This window comes from Uloborus diversus, chromosome 9 (assembly GCF_026930045.1).
Source record: "Uloborus diversus isolate 005 chromosome 9, Udiv.v.3.1, whole genome shotgun sequence".
NCBI lineage: Eukaryota > Metazoa > Arthropoda > Arachnida > Araneae > Uloboridae > Uloborus > Uloborus diversus.
In genome coordinates, this window is record NC_072739.1 from 40,995,004 (window position 1) to 41,014,554 (window position 19,551).

Sequence of the window (19,551 nt, forward strand, 5' to 3'; positions counted from 1 at the left end):
TGTTCTATAATGCCCTAGTCAGGGAACTGAGATGGTTAAGCAAGATGTTCTACTTTTTTTCATTCTCTTCAAACCAATTTTGGATGACTTTATCAGAATTGGTTCGAATCTTGCTGTCTTAAGAAATTGGGCATTCTCCTGGAAATAAAATCTGAACCAAAGGATGCCCTTAACACCCCAGAATATCGACCCCCCCAGCTGTAATTTTCACGTGCAGAGTAACAAGTAGCCGAAGAACAACACGACAATATACCATAAGAGCATCACCTCCATGCTTCAAAGTTGACAAAATACAGTTATGAGGAAATGCTTCTGTGGATATTCTCCACTCATAAATGTGTTTCCTCCCCAAAATTTTTGTATTTTAGTAAAGGGAATCCCTTCCCCCCCCCCCCCCCTCCTGTATACTAAAGTACATATAGCATGCTTTTCTGAGCAGAAACCCTTCATTAATTTGGCATTAGTAGAGTGTTATGATTCATGTTAAAAGATATTATAGCAATAGAAGAAATACTCAGGGTGCATTTTGAACACAGTGGTGCATTTGAATCTCTGCACAGGCTGAAAGGGTTAACCAGCTTATTAGGGATGAAATTTTGAAGTATTTACACACTAAAACTTATCAGTTTGAAACTAATTTTGTACTCAAATCAGTATGGCAGTGAGGTCAAGTTTGTCCGTTAATCCTTCAGAAGGATTAAACATTTTTCTTTTGTTTACAGGCCGTATTGCTGCAACAGTTTTTTTTTTTTTTAGTGAATAGATGCTGAATTGATGTACATTTTCAGGACTTTTTGGCTCTTAAAATACCAGGTCAATCCACTCTCCCCTCCCCCCCAAAAAATTGCACGTAATCGAATTATAAGATTTAGTAGAAAATATTTTGAAGTCAAATGAATACAAAATTAAAAAAAAAAAAAAAAAAATTCAGTGAGTGAAAAAAGTTTTCTGAAGTAATCATAAACAATCTGATTCAAAAATCAGCATTTTTTTAAATTCCCCAAGCAATTTTAAACAGCAGGTTTCTGAAACATGTTTGAAAGAAGGCGTCAAGTTGTTTTAATTTAAAAATAGTTTAATACTACTTAAATTAAAACAGAATCTCATGAATTAAGTATACATTGCATAAAATATATGAAGAGATATATTATCACAAAATATCACAAAATTTACATAACAAGCAAATGAAAATACAAAACACTGGAATTTTTACAAAAATGCTACAGCACTCTAATGTGACTTTTCCACCCCCATATAATGTTGCTATGTACATTTTTAAAATCTGTAATAACAAATAGTTTGGCAGAAATAACATTTAATTTCCTTTATATACAACTTGTTTCTATTGCAACTCTAGCCGAAGTTCAGAAAATTCAAATGAAATAGAGTGAATGTGAAAATTGTTCTCCTAGTGCAGAATATCATCTTTGATCATTCAACAGTATTCAAAATTGGTGGAAGCTCATTAGTAGCAATCACTGATACTGGTTTATCAGGAAGCATTTCATCAAAATGAATAGGTTGTGATACAGATTCTTTTCTCCCTAAAATTCAAGACCAAAATATATTATGTATACAAATTATATATAAGACCAAATCATGACAAAAGAAAATTAAAATAGAAACAAACAAATCAGCATTAGAAATAATTTTTTTATATTTTAGCACCATAATGACACTTGACCTCAAGATGAAAAATCTCTGTGCTATTTTTAATATGTATTCCGTAGGCATTCAAGAAGAATTCACAAAATCCAAAATCATTGTTAATTTAAACTTTTGAGTGGATATTAAAAACACTAAAACCTTTTTTACAGATCTTTTACCTTATCAGTGAGTTCACTAATCTAACTTTAAAATTATATAATCTGTTGATGTTATGAAAAACTAATTCGAAATTCCAATTGATAGTAAAACTCTACCAAATAAGTTTTGTGAACTGAGTGACTTTACCTGAATCTGAATAGTATGTGGTTTAAAAAATATGTGGTAACACATTATATAAGAAAAATAATAGTATAAGCAGAACAAAAAAAATTAGGACCAAAATTTAACCAAAAAGGGAGAGATAGATCCTAAAATTTCAATGATAAATTTTTATGCCTAACTAACCACTATTTTCATATGAGTAGATTATTTCATTCAATCAAAACTTTAAAAAAATTTCTTGGAGGAAGAGGAATTCTTTTATTAGATGCTAATACTCATTAGTTGTCAAAAAATTGATTATTATTAACCATCATATGTTTACACTTTATAAGTAATAATTCTGAATCAGCAAAATTAACAACACTATGTGTACATATTGTAAAAAGATAGAGGGAGAGAATTCTAGCAGTACAAGTTTATCTTTTATGTACAAACAAAATGTCCATCTCATTGAAATAAATTTTCAGTTCCTGATTTAATTTCCATTGCATTGCTTGAATACCATTACAATGAAGTTCCTGTTACAGCGAACTTTGTTGTAATGGGATTTCACTGTAATTAGTCTCTAAATTTTATGACTGCAAACTTGATTAGTTATGTTAGCACAAAATTTTCATTTTGGAGGCTTTTTAACCAAAAAAGTTTTAGTATTGAAGTTCTCAACAAACAAGGAATATGCTAGGAAACATTAAATTCATGTTTTTTTTTTTTTTTTGTTTGTTTTTTTTTTTAACGTTGGGTTTTAAAGTTAATCATCACAAATGAAATTTACTGAATGCTCCCCCTAAAGGCAAGGGTGCACCCCACACCCTCAATATTACAGAGACCCCCCCCCCCCAATGAGAAAAATACCCCTCAAAACTATCCCCCTAAAATTTTCAATGCCGCAGCCTGCGCCATAACCCCTTCTAGGTGGGCACCCCTGCTGAATGAATGAAATGCTACCACTGAAAACAGAAAACTACTTTCAATACCCCATTGAGCTCCTTTTTTTACACAGTAAATCAACATTAAAAGTTCATGGATGCATAATTTTTAACTTGCCATATTTTGCTGTAATTTTCTGCTCAACTACCTGGCTGACAGTCGTGTTACACATTTTGTAGACAGAATTTCTATTAATCTGAATAGACAGTATAATATCAATTTGGTAAGATTGGGAAAATTCTATTTCTGTACTTAATTTTTTAAAAAACTTTTTATTACTGAACCAATTTGATATAAATATTTTGGTAAAGTGTGAAATAAATTTCAAGAGTTGAGAACTTAAATGCAATATATTTAGACATTTTTATGGCTTTTTCTATATAAAACAATTCTTAAAAAAGGTTGTAAATTCAATCTTATAAGTGCATATACAGTAAAACCTCAGCATTAGTTCTACTGGATAGTGCCAACATGACCTCCATTGACAGATGGCTGTTATTAGAAGACCTGAGTCAAAATTATAATGCATCTTAAATGAAAGATAATAAATAAGCACACATTTGCAAGAACTTTGTAGTTTCTAACAAATTTGAGCTTATTTACATTGCATTGTCTTTTATTTTTCAGTACAAAGGTATTAATTTATTTCTTACACCAGCTGTTCTGGACCTTCCAGGAAGTTCTGACTCTACCATTTTTTGCTTTCAACTGGACATGACTTACCCAACGTTTGAACCTTAATGCTCAACTTTTTAAAATAGGGCTGAAGGACTCACTGACTGGCAGCCTATGCAATTCTGGACAGTCATGTGCTTTGAGCTCAAAAATGTTAACCCTATTGTTCAAAAGTATTGAGAAGCTAGAAGACAACCAACTTAATTATGAATGTTTAGCATTTGTATCAATAAGAAAATTTATTTCTTGCATGTTAAATAATTTTCTTTAGTCAATCATGTGATGTGATTGGCTTGAAAAATTTTGGGACGTACAAAGAGCCTACCAAAAAAGGAAGGGTTTCAATCAAAAGTGGGGGAAAATGGTGAAAACTGTCTTGCAAAAAAATATGGTAATTTATATACATTAAGGGTTACAGTTTTTTTTTTTTTTTTTTTTTTTTTTTTGCCTCAGCACAATAAATTGATTAAATTTGCAGTTCAAGATTTTTTTATGGAATTGAATATGAAGTAAATTCATTAGTTTGAGTACTGTAAATCAAATAGTTTGAAATGTATCTTTATGACTTGTAATGTAACAAGTTTTATTTGGTTCTACTAATTTCAATCATAATACATTACTGATTTTTGCCATGAAGAGTCCTGATGAGTCCTTGATTTGTACTCTCCAAATAGCATATGCATTCTATTTATAAAAAGCACTTGAAGAAATCTGTTATTTGTAATTTTTTTATTTTTAAGGCCAACACATTTTTATAGCTGAATAACAATTTCAAGAAGGTATTTTAACTAATCAGTATAATAATTATACAAAGCAAAAGCACACATAGAAATTTTTATATTCTCAGTTATTCTGTAATTTTCAAGTCTGTCAGTTATTCTTTAACTCCTTGCAAAACAGATCTTAAAAGTGAAGACATTTTTTAACAGCAATTTGCTAACCATTCTAACAGAATGCAATCCTGCTCGCTCTCATTAAAATCACGGGCTGAACTTTCGTCTTTTATTTCTCCTGCCTGTGATATTTCTGGGCTAAAGAATACAAAGTTCCAGCTAAAGAAATTTCTAGGAATAGATACGCATACTCTACAAATGGCTTTATTTATAAAATTTTATTTAATAAAAATAAAGACATTTTTATGACAATTTTCTTGAAAATAATATTGTTAAGGGGTCTAATTTTTTTACAATGATTGACTTTAGAATTCAGATTTAAGCCCCGTAACTAGTGCTCCATTCTTTAAAGTTTATTGGTTTGCACCCTTCCACAGCCGTAAAAAGTCACTAGTTTTTGAACACCGTTTCCACCAACTTTGAATATTGTTATTGAGAGTAATAAATTTCTTCTTTCAAATGATATGATTTCACTTAAATTGATTAGAGTTTACTATTAAAAAAAAATAAGAACAAAATTCTAAATTTGCTGGGTGACAAGACAGGCATAAATAATTTTGATGTTGAAATCTGCTAGAGAAATATTTTTATGCGAGAGCAACAAGCAATAGCCTTTTACAGTAGCAGGAATAAGTAGGGAAAGATCATCTGGATGGAACAATTGCAACTTCAGGAAAGAAGAAAAATATTTAAAAAAAATTTTAGAAAGGCAAAAATAGTGATGAGTGCCACTGGCTTTGAAATTTGCCATCTGGAGGTTTGCTGTGATGCAACTGTATAGAGGGGACCACTCAGAGGTTTTACTGTACTTTAATGTCACTAAAACATTCTAAATAAAATGAAACCTATACCTTTGCCTTCCATTTCTTTTATTTCTGCGTCACTTTTTGAACTAAAACAGGAACATGGTACCATGTATGGTTGCAAAGGTCCTTCTATTCTATATGTTAGAAGTAAAAAAAATATTTACTTATAGTATGTTTGAAAATACAATGGTAAAATACAAATTGCTACAATTAAATTTAAATTTATTCATGGTACACATTGGTACAAAATATGTAAAAGCTTTAACGAATTACTTTAAGCTCCACATATGCGTGTGTGTCAATATAGTTTCTGACATGTAAATGCAATGTAATAAAGGTGTAAGCAGGATGATGAAAATCGACACCAGATAACATGCTTCCATGCCAGAAAATAAATTTTATACACAGAACAGAATAGAGTTTATGCTTTAAAAACCTGCACAAAATGACCAAATATAGATATAGCATAAGGTTATGCAGATTGCTCACTCACTGACAAGCAAAAACTATCAATTTTAATCTGAACTTGAGTGTTCAGCTATTTTTTTTCTGAGGTATCTAAGTTAATAGAATGATAAACAGTCCAAGTTTTAATAAGAATAATAATTCAACTCAAAGCTGATACATACAGTACCGTATATACTCGCGTATAAGTCGAGAAATTTTGTCCAAAAAATGAGATCAAAGGAAGGGGGGTCGACTTATACGCGGGTCAAATTTTCCGAAAAAATTTTTCCGATTAACGAGAGCTGGGAAGCTACGAGAAATGCCGATGTGCGATTACAGGTAGTTGCTGATAAGTTGATCGTGTGAAAAAGTAAACTTATTCAAAAATAATAACTAAAAAAACTTAAATAATACACATAAATAAAGATAATTTTATTCTTCTTTATTAAGGATCAAATCAGCAATTAACAAATATCGTGAAACGTATGAAAATATTTATCGTCAACAGTCACGCCATTCAGACTGGGAGTGCGTTCGACGAGCACGACCGGGAGCGACCGGTTAGTGAATCACGTGACAGCTAATGATCACGTGCTCAAATCAACCAATCAACTGCTTAGAATGGTAACCGCTGCGGTAACCGGTTGATCATAGAACGCCGCGGTTAGTAACTGGTTACTTACCGGTTTACCGGTGAGTTCGTCGAACGCAACCTCTGATATCATTGACGATTCTGCAGCCGCCGATGTATACGATGACGCGGTGATGACGGAAGCGGACTTTAATGAACTTTTTTTTTTGCGTCCGACTCGGAATCCGAGTTTGAAGGCTTTTAGAAATGTTTTCCTATTTAATTCCTATTTTATTTGTAAATAAATGTGTTCATTATTTTGAAATTTCTTTGAAAATAATTCGCGATGTTTTGGAAAGTATGGGGGTCGACTTATACGCGGGTTTTAGATTTTTTCTGGATTTTTTCTCTGAAAAACGGGGGGTCGACTTATACGAGAGATCGACCTATACGCGAGTATATACGGTACATGAAGATGACACAGCATAAGGTAAATTTATCTTTTTTGATCCAAAAAAATGTTTTACCATTTCATCTTAATAATCATTTAAAATAAGTAAGCCTTAATTAAAAAAAAAATAACAAAATATTTGTTCAATAAATAATAATCAAGAAATGTATAACTGTTAAAAACAAAAAGATACAATCATTTTGGAATAACAGCCCATACTATCACACTTCTTTAAACATATCTTTTGACTAGAGCAGGCCCGGATCTAGAAATTTTGGGCCCTCCCTGCAAAAATTCAGCAGGATCCCTATTAGTCTACTGGATTTGTATGCCACTAAGAGTCACAGGCTCCTTAGTTCCAATGGGTCCCCTGCATTGTGGGATCTGTGGTACGTAGATCCGAGCTTGGACAAGAGACTAATCCGGACGTCAGCAATCAGCAAGATCATCAATCAACATTTTTCAAGTATTAAAACAAGATACATTTGGTTATGAACTAATTCCAATTTTCTTAAACTGCTTAAAAAGCGGATCTAACCTAACACGATTACAATCTATAAGAGATGTAATATATTTCTTCTTTCTCTAAATGAGATTTTGCATGTAATAGCTCTTTCACCCTAAGAGTCTCGGCACCTAGCTACTTCAAAGCAGGATACAAAAGACAGACAGAGAGGGTAGCTTAAGTACTGATCTTTTATTAGCATATCCAAGCAATATAATCAAAAACACATTCTAACGGAAGTTTCTAGAACAAATAATGTCCTCTCTAAGCACACCCCCTTTAGGGTAAAACAAGTTCAGTGAAAGTGTTTTGCTTTCTGCATGTAACATTGCTAGCACAAATAAGATAAAGGTTGTTTAAGTCAATGCAAATATACATAATATTTTTAACTACTAAATAAATTACGAAAATACATTTTACTTAACTTAAAATTTTTAATATTTATCATTGAGTGAATGTCACCATAAAATACTGAAAAAGTGCCTGCCTAAATCTTGCTCAAATGGCAGAACTGAAAAAATGTATTGATTGAAGCATTCCTATTATAATTAGTTGAAGTTATTGGTACCACTAACAGCTCATTCACTTCCCATGCACATGTCACCCTAATTCCTTCCAATCATCTTTTTTCCCCACTTGCTCCAAAGAAAGAAAAGGCAGAGAAACCATGGTTCTACTTACTACCCCAACAGGAGAATTTTTTTCAGCAGTATGCGACGCATGTTTAAAAACCCTCAAAATAGTCTTCAACATAAATCAACTGACATAAGATTTACTGTAAAATATGAATCAGAACTGAAAAATGCTTTACTTAAAAACCATAAGTGCATGCCACCTGTGGTTTAGTACCAGGAACCTGTAGGTCCCAGAAAATATGATACAAATCTTCATCAGCTGAAATTTAAAAATTTTTCCTAGAAAATTTTAATTCTTTTTTTACCCAAACTAAGAAATAGCCTGCAGACTTTTTCAAGAATCTACAACATGGGTGCAAGACCTTCCGTCTCAGGACGGATTTGCATCTTGGACAAAATTTACGAGACGGAGGTCGGGATGGAAAGAAATTCAATGACTTCGTTTCAGTTTTTACTTAAAAAAGAAAACTTGAGTGTTTGAAAAATATGCTTTAATTACTGGACCGTTCCATAACCACGAATTTACTTCGACATTCCCTCCATTTTCCGCCATGGGCTTGTTTTGTTTGCAACATGCTTTTGGAGCAGTGACTTTTAGACTCATGCCGTTTGACTCTTTTTAGGTATAGCTCTGTTATTTTTAACTCACTGCATTGCAGACTGCGGAGTTGCTCGCTATTCCCCTTGATTTTTCGGAATAATCGTTTCTAAATGAAAATTTAGCCTTTTCTCTTGCTATTTTCAATCATCCTTTCGTATTTTTTTCATTTGCGTTTTTTTTTTTTTGAAAACTTTACACGCATAAATGAAAATTATTTGCGCTCTTAAACTGTCTTAGAGTTAAATCTGAATCACTGACCGAGAGTGATTGCTGACAAGATGAAATGTTTACGCCACAGCAAAGGGCGTCCACATACCAGGTAAAACGAGAACAATGAGGGATTTTGAAGATTTTAATGAAGATGGAAATTTTGGAAAGAAAAGGGGGGAAATGTCAAGCTGGTTTGAAACAACACTGTGCAACCGTTCCTGTATTTTTGACAAAGACTTGAGGAATCACTAAATTCTAATGTCATTAAATCTAACACTCGCTAGAATGGAAATATGGGATGGGGGGGGGGAGAGAGAAAGGAAACAAGAAAAATAACGGTAGCATGAGTTTGCAAAAAAAACGCTGCTCTTGCAAAGAGGTTAAGTCCGCAAATTAACCCACGATACTGAGTTCTTAAAACGTTTATATCTTGGACAATTCGGGGGGGGGGGGGGGGGGGTACTCAAGAGCTCCAGTATATAATTTTGAAAAACTGAATTAAAAGCCATTTTTGAAGCTAGGAGTGCTTTTGGATTTCTCCTCTGCAAACTATTAAAAATTTAAAAGTCAAAAATGATTAGGTAATCTAAAAGTGGGGAGGGGGAGGTTCAAAAAAAAAAAAAAATATGGAAAACTGGAGTCTTAAAAACATTAATTTAGGCAGTCTTTGGTGAATTTATGAGAGATGGTTTTGGTGTTCTTACCTGAAAATGTTTTGTAGCTGATGTATTAAAAACTATTTGAGGCTATACTTTAATGACTTAAGAGAAAGGGAATTTGGGACCCTCTCCCGAAAAGTTTTTGTAATTGAAGTTTTTTAGGCTGTCTTTGGCAATGTCAAGGGGGGGGGGGGGCTCTCTTTAGGCGAGAAATTCCGAAACTGGAGTCTTAAAAGCGTAACTTTACACCCTCTTGGGGTTCGGGGTCCCCTTTCCCGAAAAGTATTCAAAGCTGAAGTATTCACAACTCAGCTTTAGGCAATCTTTGAAGGAATTCAAAGGCTTTCTCTCAATAAATTTTAGAACTTAAATTCTTAAAACTTCGGTGATGAAAAGGTGAACCGCAAATTTAAGGTCAAATTTAGTGAACTTAGGGGAAGGAGCTTGGGGGGGGGGGCCTCTCTTCTTTCCATGCATAGGTATTGAAATGCTATTTTAGCAATTTTTGAGTGAATGAAGAATAAGGGAATTCGTGAGGGGGGGGGGGGCGTCTTTCTCAAAACATCTTCAAAATTGAAGTCTTAAAACTTTGGGTCATCTTTGGCGATGTGGGGAGGGGAGTTGCTCTTTCAATAGAAAAATAAATCTTTAACACAAACTTACACTGCCTTTAGTAAACACAATGAGAGGGGGGGGGGGATTCCGCTGCCCAGCCCAAAATGTTTCTGTTTCTGAAATTTTAAGAGCTATGTTTTGGGCTATCTTTGGATGACTTAAGGGGGAAGGGTGTAGAAAGCTGCTTTCAAAAATTTTCTGAAATTAAAGTATTAAAATTTTTAGGCAGTCATTAGTCATGTTTATAGGTAAGGGGGGTACTATTCCTACAAAAAAATTTATAAATTGAAGCCTTAAAAATTCAAATTTAGGACATTTGTGGTGAACTCAGAAAAAGGGGTTTGGGAGTTCTCTTCTGAAAATTTTTTGATGCTGAAATATTTAAAACGCGACTTTAGGCTATATTTGAGTGCCTTAAAAGGGATGTGATTCGGGGGCCCTAGGGTAAGGATTCAGTTTCCCTATTTCTCTTTTAAATTAATAAACATTGGAAAGTATCTCGTTTAAAAAATATATCTACTTCACTTAAGCGGTTTTTTTTTTATTGCTAATTTCACCACCTGCTATCTTATAAAAGAATTTTTTTTCAAATGAAGACTATGTGGAGGAATGGTGCCAGTTCATTATTAGTCGCCCATACCCTTCCCCCACCTTTCCTTCTTTTCTGGTTTGTTGGTGCTTGGGTAAACTTTTCGATCAGAACTGATTTATGTTGCAAAAGTAAAAATCTTATGTCCCAAGCAATTTTATTGCTGCAATAAAAATGTTTACAATCAGCAAAAAAACTAATGGCGGGGAGCTGTGAACACTTTTACCCCTAACATTATCTAACATCATTTAAAATTGCGTTCTTGGAACTTCAATTTCGAAATATTGCCGAAGGAGGGTTCCTGATCTCCATCCCTTCGATAATGCATTCAGAAAGCGTATAAACATTATAAAAGATGGAGTACAATTTTGTTTTTAAAGCTTGAATTCCGAGGAGAGCCCAGAGCGCCCCGCCCCCTTCTCTAATATTTTTGAAGGTTGTCCAATACTGTGATTTTGGGACTATCAGTTTGAAATAATTGATGCAAGAGCCCCCTGAACCCCTCCTTTCCCTAAACTTTATCAAAATGACCAACCATTGTGTTTTTTGGACTTCCAATAAAAAAAATTTCTGGAAGTGAGCCCCCCCCCCCCCCCCCCCCCGTTAATGGCGGTTTTTAGGTTTTTGGAATTACAATATTAAAACGCTTAAATATTACAATTTAAGGAATTCAAATCAAACACAGATTCCAAAACTGAAAATCTACAACATTTATACACATAAATTTTTCCTTGAGCACACATGTGGGGGGGGGGGACTAAAAATATTTTCCATCTAGAACACATCACCAAACTTGCACCCATGATCTATAATCAAGGTTGCAACATCATGCTGTTTCTGATACCGGATGAAGCATACATCAGAATCTGAGAACACAAACCATTTCCATGCACACAATTTTGGTGCCCAGTTGGTTTGCAGTTATCTATCTACACTAGCATAAGTTTAAATCTTTCGTGTATTGAAAAGCAAATTTCAGACTGCAAAAAAAATATCTGTCTGAACATATAGTTTTTCTTCTAATTTCCTTGTTCTAGCTATAAAAATTTTTATCTAACAGTATTTTTTTTTTCAGCAAAATTTTATTTTATTTCATTTTATTTTTTTTAACAGCTTATAAAAAGTTGAGTTGGTTTTTAGGTTTTTTTTTCTAAGCAATCACATTGCTTATTGTTCTCATTTGACTGTTTTTGATGTTCCTATGATTTTATATTCCCCCGCCTCCCTCTGCAGCACCACCATTGACCGGCCTCACCGACCTTTTTCATGTGGTTAGTGTGGTTGTGTGGTATTTAACTGATCCATTGTGTTTTCACTTTGTATCGGTTAAATACCACACAATAATTAAACATTTACAGTGTCCATAATGTTTACTACATAAGAGCTACAATAATATGAAAACAGTAGCTAAAAAAAAATTGCATACATACCTATGTTGCTTTACTAATTGACAAGCACCACCAACTTCAGTATTTAATTCATATATGTACAAAATACCTTCCAGAGAAGCAACCATAACATAAGGTTGATTTTTTATTCTAGAAGAGAAAAAAACATTTTCAAAGTAGTCTTTTTTTATACACTGTACACTATTAATTGTAGTTAAATAATGTACAGAGCAGTTCAAACCAACAACAGGAATGAACAATACAATTGCAGGTCACAATCACAAAACATTAGATTTTTTAAAAATTTATTATTATTATTTTAAAAATATTAACAAGGTGCAAAGGATTGAAATTTCGAACACAACACTTTTCTGCAAAGCACATGCTTGACAGACATTTTCAAAGAATTAAGTTTTTACTTACAGGGTTAGAAATTATGAAAAATCAATCCAAGTATAAAGGGTCTTCTTTAAAAGTTCATGAAAACGTAAATTCAAAATAAATGAAAAATATCAGTAAAGCAAACACACATCATTTAAAATAAAGCACATGTTCGACTCTTTAAATATTGATTTCAAGCACTCCAGCACAGTAATATGCTATTTCTGCATTTATTCCAGAACTGGATGTTTTAAAAAGTAACAAGAAAAAAAAAGGCACATTTCAATAAATGTTCCTTAATGTGGATTATGATGCAATTTTTAACAATTTTTGCATCGTATTTTACTTACACAGATATAGCACAGACTGTTTTCTGGCCACAAAAAGGAAGATGGACATATGCAAAAGACCTCTGCTGAGTAAAAACATCAGACATTTGAGCAGGTAAGTACTGAGCAGACACGGTCAATACTTTACCAATTTTATCCATCCAACTTTCACTTTCTTCATCATAGGGCCTTTAAAAAATTAGAAAATATATATAGTATAACTACATTGCGATAGAAATAAATTTCTATACATTTTTATGCATGTGAAACTATCTTGAAAGTACTTACTCAACTGTTTCTTCGGCACTTAATTTGAAAATGTGAACTGTTTCAGTATTACTAGATGCACATAAAAACTGTGAATTTATGTCGAAAGATAGGCAATATATTTCAGCATACCTACAAAAGTGTAATAAATGTTACCAATAGCATTTTTAATAATTACAAAAAGCTATAAAAATAACAAAATTATAATAATAATAATGCTTAAATAATATCTTGAGGAAAATAAAATCAACTCCTCCATTGCATAGTTTCAAATAGTTCAGATAAATAAAACAAGTTGCTTAAGTTTTGAAATTCAACAATAGTCATACCTAATAACCATCATAGGATCCCAAAATATATTTGAAGCAGCTCTGTCATTTCAACATTTTTCAGGGTGGGAGAGGGGGGGGGGCAAAGGGTTTGTGCTCAATACTTTTTATATGGGAAAAACAACAAAATATGTACAAAATGATTAATTTCAATATGTTTCTTTTTTTTTTGGGTGGGGGGGGTCTTTTTTTTTTGTATCAGCAGACCAGTTGAATGCTAAAATCTATTCCCTAAGTAATAAAATCGATTTTTCCTCTATACAACTTTGAATTGTTCGAACAAACACAATAAACAATAGAAAGGAATTAAAAATAATCATTTGAATAATGACTGATATGGAGAGGAAAAAATTCATACAAACTATTGACTTATAGAACTTAGTGAAAATCATTAGTGGTATTGCAGGACTAGCTCAAAGACTGGATGATACATAACTTTTCTTTTTAGGGGGGGGGGGCATCCATTAATAGAGTACAACAGCAATTTGAAAAAGCTATAATTGCTAAAAATACACCACCAGCTCAGTTGTTCCATCCGAGGACTGCAGTTTCGTGCTTTTTAGCACTCATCAGCCCGGAATAGAAATCACATGAGCTGGAGGCGAAAAACCTCTTAAGGGAGCCAAGAGAGCCAAACAAACTGGTAGCTAATGTAGAATTAGCACACCAGATGAGTGACCGCAGCAATGGTGCGGTTCAATTCAAAGATTGATGGCAAAGACTGGTATTTTGTAGTAAGTTATCGCCCTAAGCCCAGGGCTAAGGCAGAAATACTAAAAATACACCACCAGCTCTATCAATCTTTGAGTTGAACCGCACCATTGCTGTGGTCACTCATCTGGTGTGCTAATTCTACATTAGCTACCAGTTTGGCTCTCTTGGCTCCCGTAAGAGGTTTTTCACCTCCAGCTCATGTGATTCCTATTCTGGGCTGACGAGTGCTAAAAAGCACGAAACTGCAGTCCTCGGATGGAACAACTGAGCTTGTGGTGTATTTTTAGTATTTCTGCCTTAGCCCTGGCTTAAGGCAATAACTTACTACAAAAAAGCTATAATTGATTCATACTAGTATGATGCTTAAAAGAGCAAATAATGTTCATTTTGGAATGAATAAGTACCTTTTAAAGATAACATTAGATAAAATTTTATTATTTTAATAGTTAATCATATTTATTCTTGCATATTTTGAAAGTTGCTCAATATGGTATAGATATTTATATCTATTCACTCTTATTTCTGGTGTGAACAAGTTTTATCATATTGTAATTTGCAAATCACATAGGCAAAGATTTGTTACACAATTTTAAATTACCTCTTTACTCCACGTCGAAATTCAAACAAAATCCTATCAGTTTCTAAAGAAAAGATGCGTATCACAGTTCCCTATAAAATATTTTAATTATACTTTAAACAGTTTGTAAACTTTAACACCATCAACAAAAAGCAAAGAGAATAAGAATAAAATGTTAAACTTAGAGTAATAAATCAATTTTATAACATCAACCTAATAATGCACAAACATACAAATCAGGCACTAAGTATCAAATTTGAAATCTTTTTAACATTTGACTTCAACTGGATATCATTCTTTTATACCAATGATCAAACATAGAAATGATCTTGTATGAAATAATTCTCCTTGTTTGCATTTTGAGATAAAAATCTGTCAACTGTAGAATAATTCTCTACTAAAATTTTGTTTTGATTAGAAATTATAATATAAAATTTAGTTTGAAAACTGCCCAAAAAGTTGATTTTGATAGCTGGCTCTTAAGGTTATGCAAATGCACCTTCCGAAGTTACTCTTATTAACAAACTATAAGGCAGCGTAAAAATTGCGGGTACTGCATTACAAAGAAAGGTATTTGTTACATATTTATTTCACGAAACTTCCTTCTAATACTGTTCAAATGCAGGTAAATACCCTGAAAGTGAAGTCCAACAATTTAAAGATCCATCACATCAGAAGTAGGAAATACTTCTAATACTGTAGTAAAATCATTCATAAATTTCAATTAGAACAGAAAGAATCTGAAACAAGAATCAAGTCGAAACACATTTCTGATGGTAAACAAACTTTATTACATCCAATTAAGAAATATTTAGACACTTCAGATTCCGTATTTTTTTGATAGAAATCAGTTTGATTTCGAGTCACCTATCTATCTAAAGTCATGCTAACAACAAAGAGAATTTGGGGAAAGATACAGGTGAGAACAACCAGTTGAGCATGCCTAGTGAGTTTGAAATCAAGTTCCAGTACTTGCTCTCAGCAACCAGACATGCATGCAAGTTGCTCATTTCCATAACAGGCTTTTTACAAAAATAAACTGAACAGTTATTGCTCTGTTGAGCTATGTAAAAATGAATCAGGTTTACCACTCCTTTTTGAAAAAAAAAAATTCCCATGTGTTTTCCCTGTATGAAAATGCAACATAACAACATTGATTATTTGAAAAAAAAACATTAATATCTTGATAATTTTACCACAGGGGACCCCCCCCCCCTTAAAAATAATAATAATAACATGGGGAAATCCAGAAGAGTTCATTATAACTGAAACAATAGCATGGCAATTGAATTTATTTAACTTTTTATTCAAGAAAAAAAAAAAGCCTTATCTTAATCATTCATTACCTGGACCTAAAAGAGCAAAGATTAAGAAAAACAATGAATATTGACCTCTAATTTCATGCTCTCTAAATTAAACTGTCATAAAATTCAAGATGCATGTTAAAAGAAACGAAAAATATTTTGCTTATGGTGATAGACATTTTAATGTTCACTTAAACCAAAAAAAAGAGGGCAAAATTATTATTTTTTATTTTACTTTATTTCTGAACTTTATAAAACTTATTATTAATTGTAATTTATTTAATTATTGGTAGTTTAAATATTTGGACATTGATTTTTGCAACTTCAATTAAAAAAAATATATATTCTCCCTGCATTTTTCAGATAGAGAAAATTTTCAAAATTCCCTGGATTTTCCTTGCTTTTTTGCTGTTTTTTTAAATTCCCTGTGTTTTTCCTGTTTCTTCAGGTTTCCCTGTGGCGTGGCAACACTGTGAATGCACTTTATTTTTTTGGGAGGGGAGGTTCAAGAATATAATACAAGTTATGTTTTGTGCAAAGATCCACAGAAAAATATCAAAATAATTTTAAAAAATTCTTTAACCGTTAACTTTGATGACTTTATACGTAATTTAACTATACCATAAAGACACTCCCCCCCCCCCCTCCACAGGGCTTGATTTAAGTGTAAGCCTGAGAAGCATGGGCTTTGGGGCCCCAAAAATTACAATTTTTTTTTCACAATGAATTTTCATTTGTTTTGCCCTATACAATTTTTCTAAATATTTTTTATTCTAGGGTAAGTTCAAAATTTTTTAAATTGTTATTGCTGGTTTTGTTTTAACAAGATTAATGAGTTCAGCTGAAAACTAACTCTCTCGCATAGAGTAAGAAAACTATCTGGAGTGACATCTAGCATAGAAAGAGACCACTCAGAGGTAACTCCATGTTTGGTCCAGAGCTCAATATTACTGCTTAAGGTGTTTATCATGTTTCGGTTGATTTACAATATTTCAAGATTTTGAATTTTTTGGAGGTTTACTACAGCCTACAGCCATGCAATCTAAAAGGTCAATCTAAAAATATCAATTGTGCAGATTACATCACTGATCTTTTGGGGGGTGGGTGGGGGGTATCAGTTTTTTTTTTGGATATTATGCAATTTTTTATGGGTGATGGGAGCCTTTGTAACGACAAAAAGATGAGCAATTGAGCACGTTCTTTGGTTCTGCAAGTCAAGGGGGGCCCACAGGTTTGTGGTGCTTACAGTCCTAAAATTTCCAAATCGAGCTCTGCCCAACCACCCACCCCCAAAAAAAAGAGAAAAAATACCCTTCACCCCCCCCCCCCCCCGATGGGCTCATTTGAGTTAAATATAAATGGGAAAAGTGTTTCTATTAGATTAAAACCTACAAAATTACCACTGAGAATAAAGCAGTACTGACATTAGTATAAAATTAATGCTTAGTCAGTTATGTAGTTCATTTTCAAGCAGTTAGGAAATAATAGTAAAAAGAGATTACAGAAAAATATCAAGCAAACCTTAACTGAAGCTGTAGCAAGTTTTTGTCCACTATCATCAAATGTAAGCGCTGCCAGGGGACTTGCATGAGCAGGTATTGTTGTGTTAGGTTTCTAAACATAAAATATAACCACATTAAGTCAAGAACATAAAATTTAACTTTGCATATGAGCCATTTAGCAAAACATGACACACTTGATATTTTAAACTTGTGGAGAATAAGGTAAAAAACTGCAATACAGGATTAAAAAAGTCAATCTTACAAACTGCTGCTAAAAATGTGATTTATCAAAAAAAAAAAAGGCTCAGAATCGATAGATAACTAAACTATTTTCAATACCTCAACATTAAGTAGAACATATATTAAATATACTAGTTTTAATAAAATAAACTAATACACAATTTTTCATTAAAAAACTTTTGAAAAATTCTTGGAAGAAGAAAAACATCCTCAATTGAAGTCTGCTGAAGCACAAAAGCATCCAACACAGCATAATTTTCAAAAGTGGCTTTAGTATCAAATAGTGATGTAAAATACCTGGGTATTTATTTTTAGGGGTAAATACCCAAAATGGGTATTTACCTGGGTATTTATTTCAAAAATTTATTTTCAACTAAAATACTTTTCTGTATGTATTCCACTATGTATATATACGGGGTGTTTTGTTTTAACCTTCAAAAACCTCTATTTTCGCAACCGTTAGTCCTAGATGCATACTTCCAATTCCAAAAATGTTCAAAATCAGAGGCAGACTTAAGATATGGGTCATTCCATAGTGACTAACGTAACATTCGCAGCAGATTTTCAAACTCTTTTTACTTACACCGGGAGTAAAAATAAATGTGTTTTGGTTTAATATGCAGATTTAAAATGTGCAAGGTGACTATTTTATATTTCTACCAAGAATTTGAAGCAAAATAAGCGCTGGCAGGTGTTTTTTCACCAAAAAAGGCATCGTGACTAACGTAACATTTTTGCAACCCTGAGAAACAATGCTTATGTTACGAGACAAATTTTTCTGAAACTTACGCAGGCATTTAAAATTGGCCGATATATTTGTAAGAGGTAAACAATCTATTTTTTGAAATGTACTACAGATTTATTACAGATAAAGCTTTTTTGGCCCTTAATGGTACTTTTACGAAAAACTGTGTGTGACTAACGTAACGTGACTAACGTAACCATCGAATAACAAGCAATGAATGCATATAAAAAACCTTTTGTAATTAATCTCTTGCTCTTATATTACTTTTACACTTTTTAGGAAACTTCTTTGGATTGCATTATGGTTATTTTTTTACTTTTTTTCTATATTAGTGTAAGATATTGAATGGAAGGATTCAGTTCAATTAACTCAATTTGAATGTGCAAAAAAAAAAAAAAAAAAAAAAAAAAACTGCTTTTACAAACTGAATAACATCATTTTGGGCTAATTAAATCTTAAATATCTCTCTTTTAAAAAATTAATCTTATGCAAGTTGATAGTTTCATCGAATTCTTGTATTATGCAGATATACTAGTTATCGACATAAGAAACTCCTAGTACTTTTCAATGGCATATTAATTTTAAGAGTTTACTGAATCATCGAACGAATAGTGTTGTGCATCCTTTTGAATTAAAATGTAATATTGAAAAAAAAAATATTCGAACGTTTTTGCAGAATGCATTTTAATTCCAGATATCACCGCAAATGCTTGAATTTCCAAATGATCATTCTTGCATTTTCTGAAATATATGGCAGCAGCGCTTATTGCCACTGTATCATGTAACATCTTTAAATGTTTTCCAACGAGCAGCCATTACTTCATTTTAATAGGTGGAGATGTATTTTCTAAAAAATAGAGACGTTCTCCTTTGTTAAGACTGTATTTCTATTATCTTAATTTTTAAGCTTGGATTCTTGTGTTGAATGCACATTCAGCAAAGTACTCATTTTGCTTTACTCAGATTTTTTTCAAAATAATTCTTTAAATTGGAATTATCTTTTTAAAGACTTTTAAAAAGTAATTTTCTAAGTAAACAGAAAATCTGCAATGTAATATTACTGATATTTTTCACCCATTAAATTTTTAATCAATATAGAATGCCTACATATTCAAAACTGTTCATGAAAATGTACATTAAATTAAATAAGATTTAAATATTAGCAGTCATTTTTAAAACGTTACGTTATTCACATGCAAACTGTTATGTTAGTCACAGCTCAAATGTTACGTTAGTCACACTAATTATTTTATATCTACTAA

The 19,551-nt window shown here is 32.4% G+C and overlaps 2 protein-coding genes across 2 annotated transcripts in view; one reads left to right on the forward strand and one right to left on the reverse strand.

Moving 5' to 3' along the window:
- The window catches only part of LOC129229281 (alkylated DNA repair protein alkB homolog 8-like), a 57,012-nt gene extending 53,442 nt beyond the window's left edge, over positions 1-3,570 (forward strand). Inside the window, exon 13 of the mRNA XM_054863554.1 lies at positions 3,484-3,570. Coding sequence (XP_054719529.1) covers positions 3,484-3,497 — 14 coding nt within the window. The 3' untranslated portion in view covers positions 3,498-3,570. The remainder of the gene's footprint in view (positions 1-3,483) is intronic.
- Positions 973-17,416, reverse strand: LOC129229282 (WD repeat domain phosphoinositide-interacting protein 2-like; the record flags this gene model as incomplete). Its single annotated transcript, XM_054863555.1, is given in 7 exon segments — positions 973-1,544; positions 5,276-5,364; positions 11,944-12,051; positions 12,633-12,800; positions 12,900-13,010; positions 14,520-14,590; positions 17,324-17,416. Coding segments are annotated over 7 exon segments (753 nt in total), but the record flags the coding sequence as incomplete, so codon positions are not given.
- Between the last annotated feature and the right edge of the window lie 2,135 nt (positions 17,417-19,551).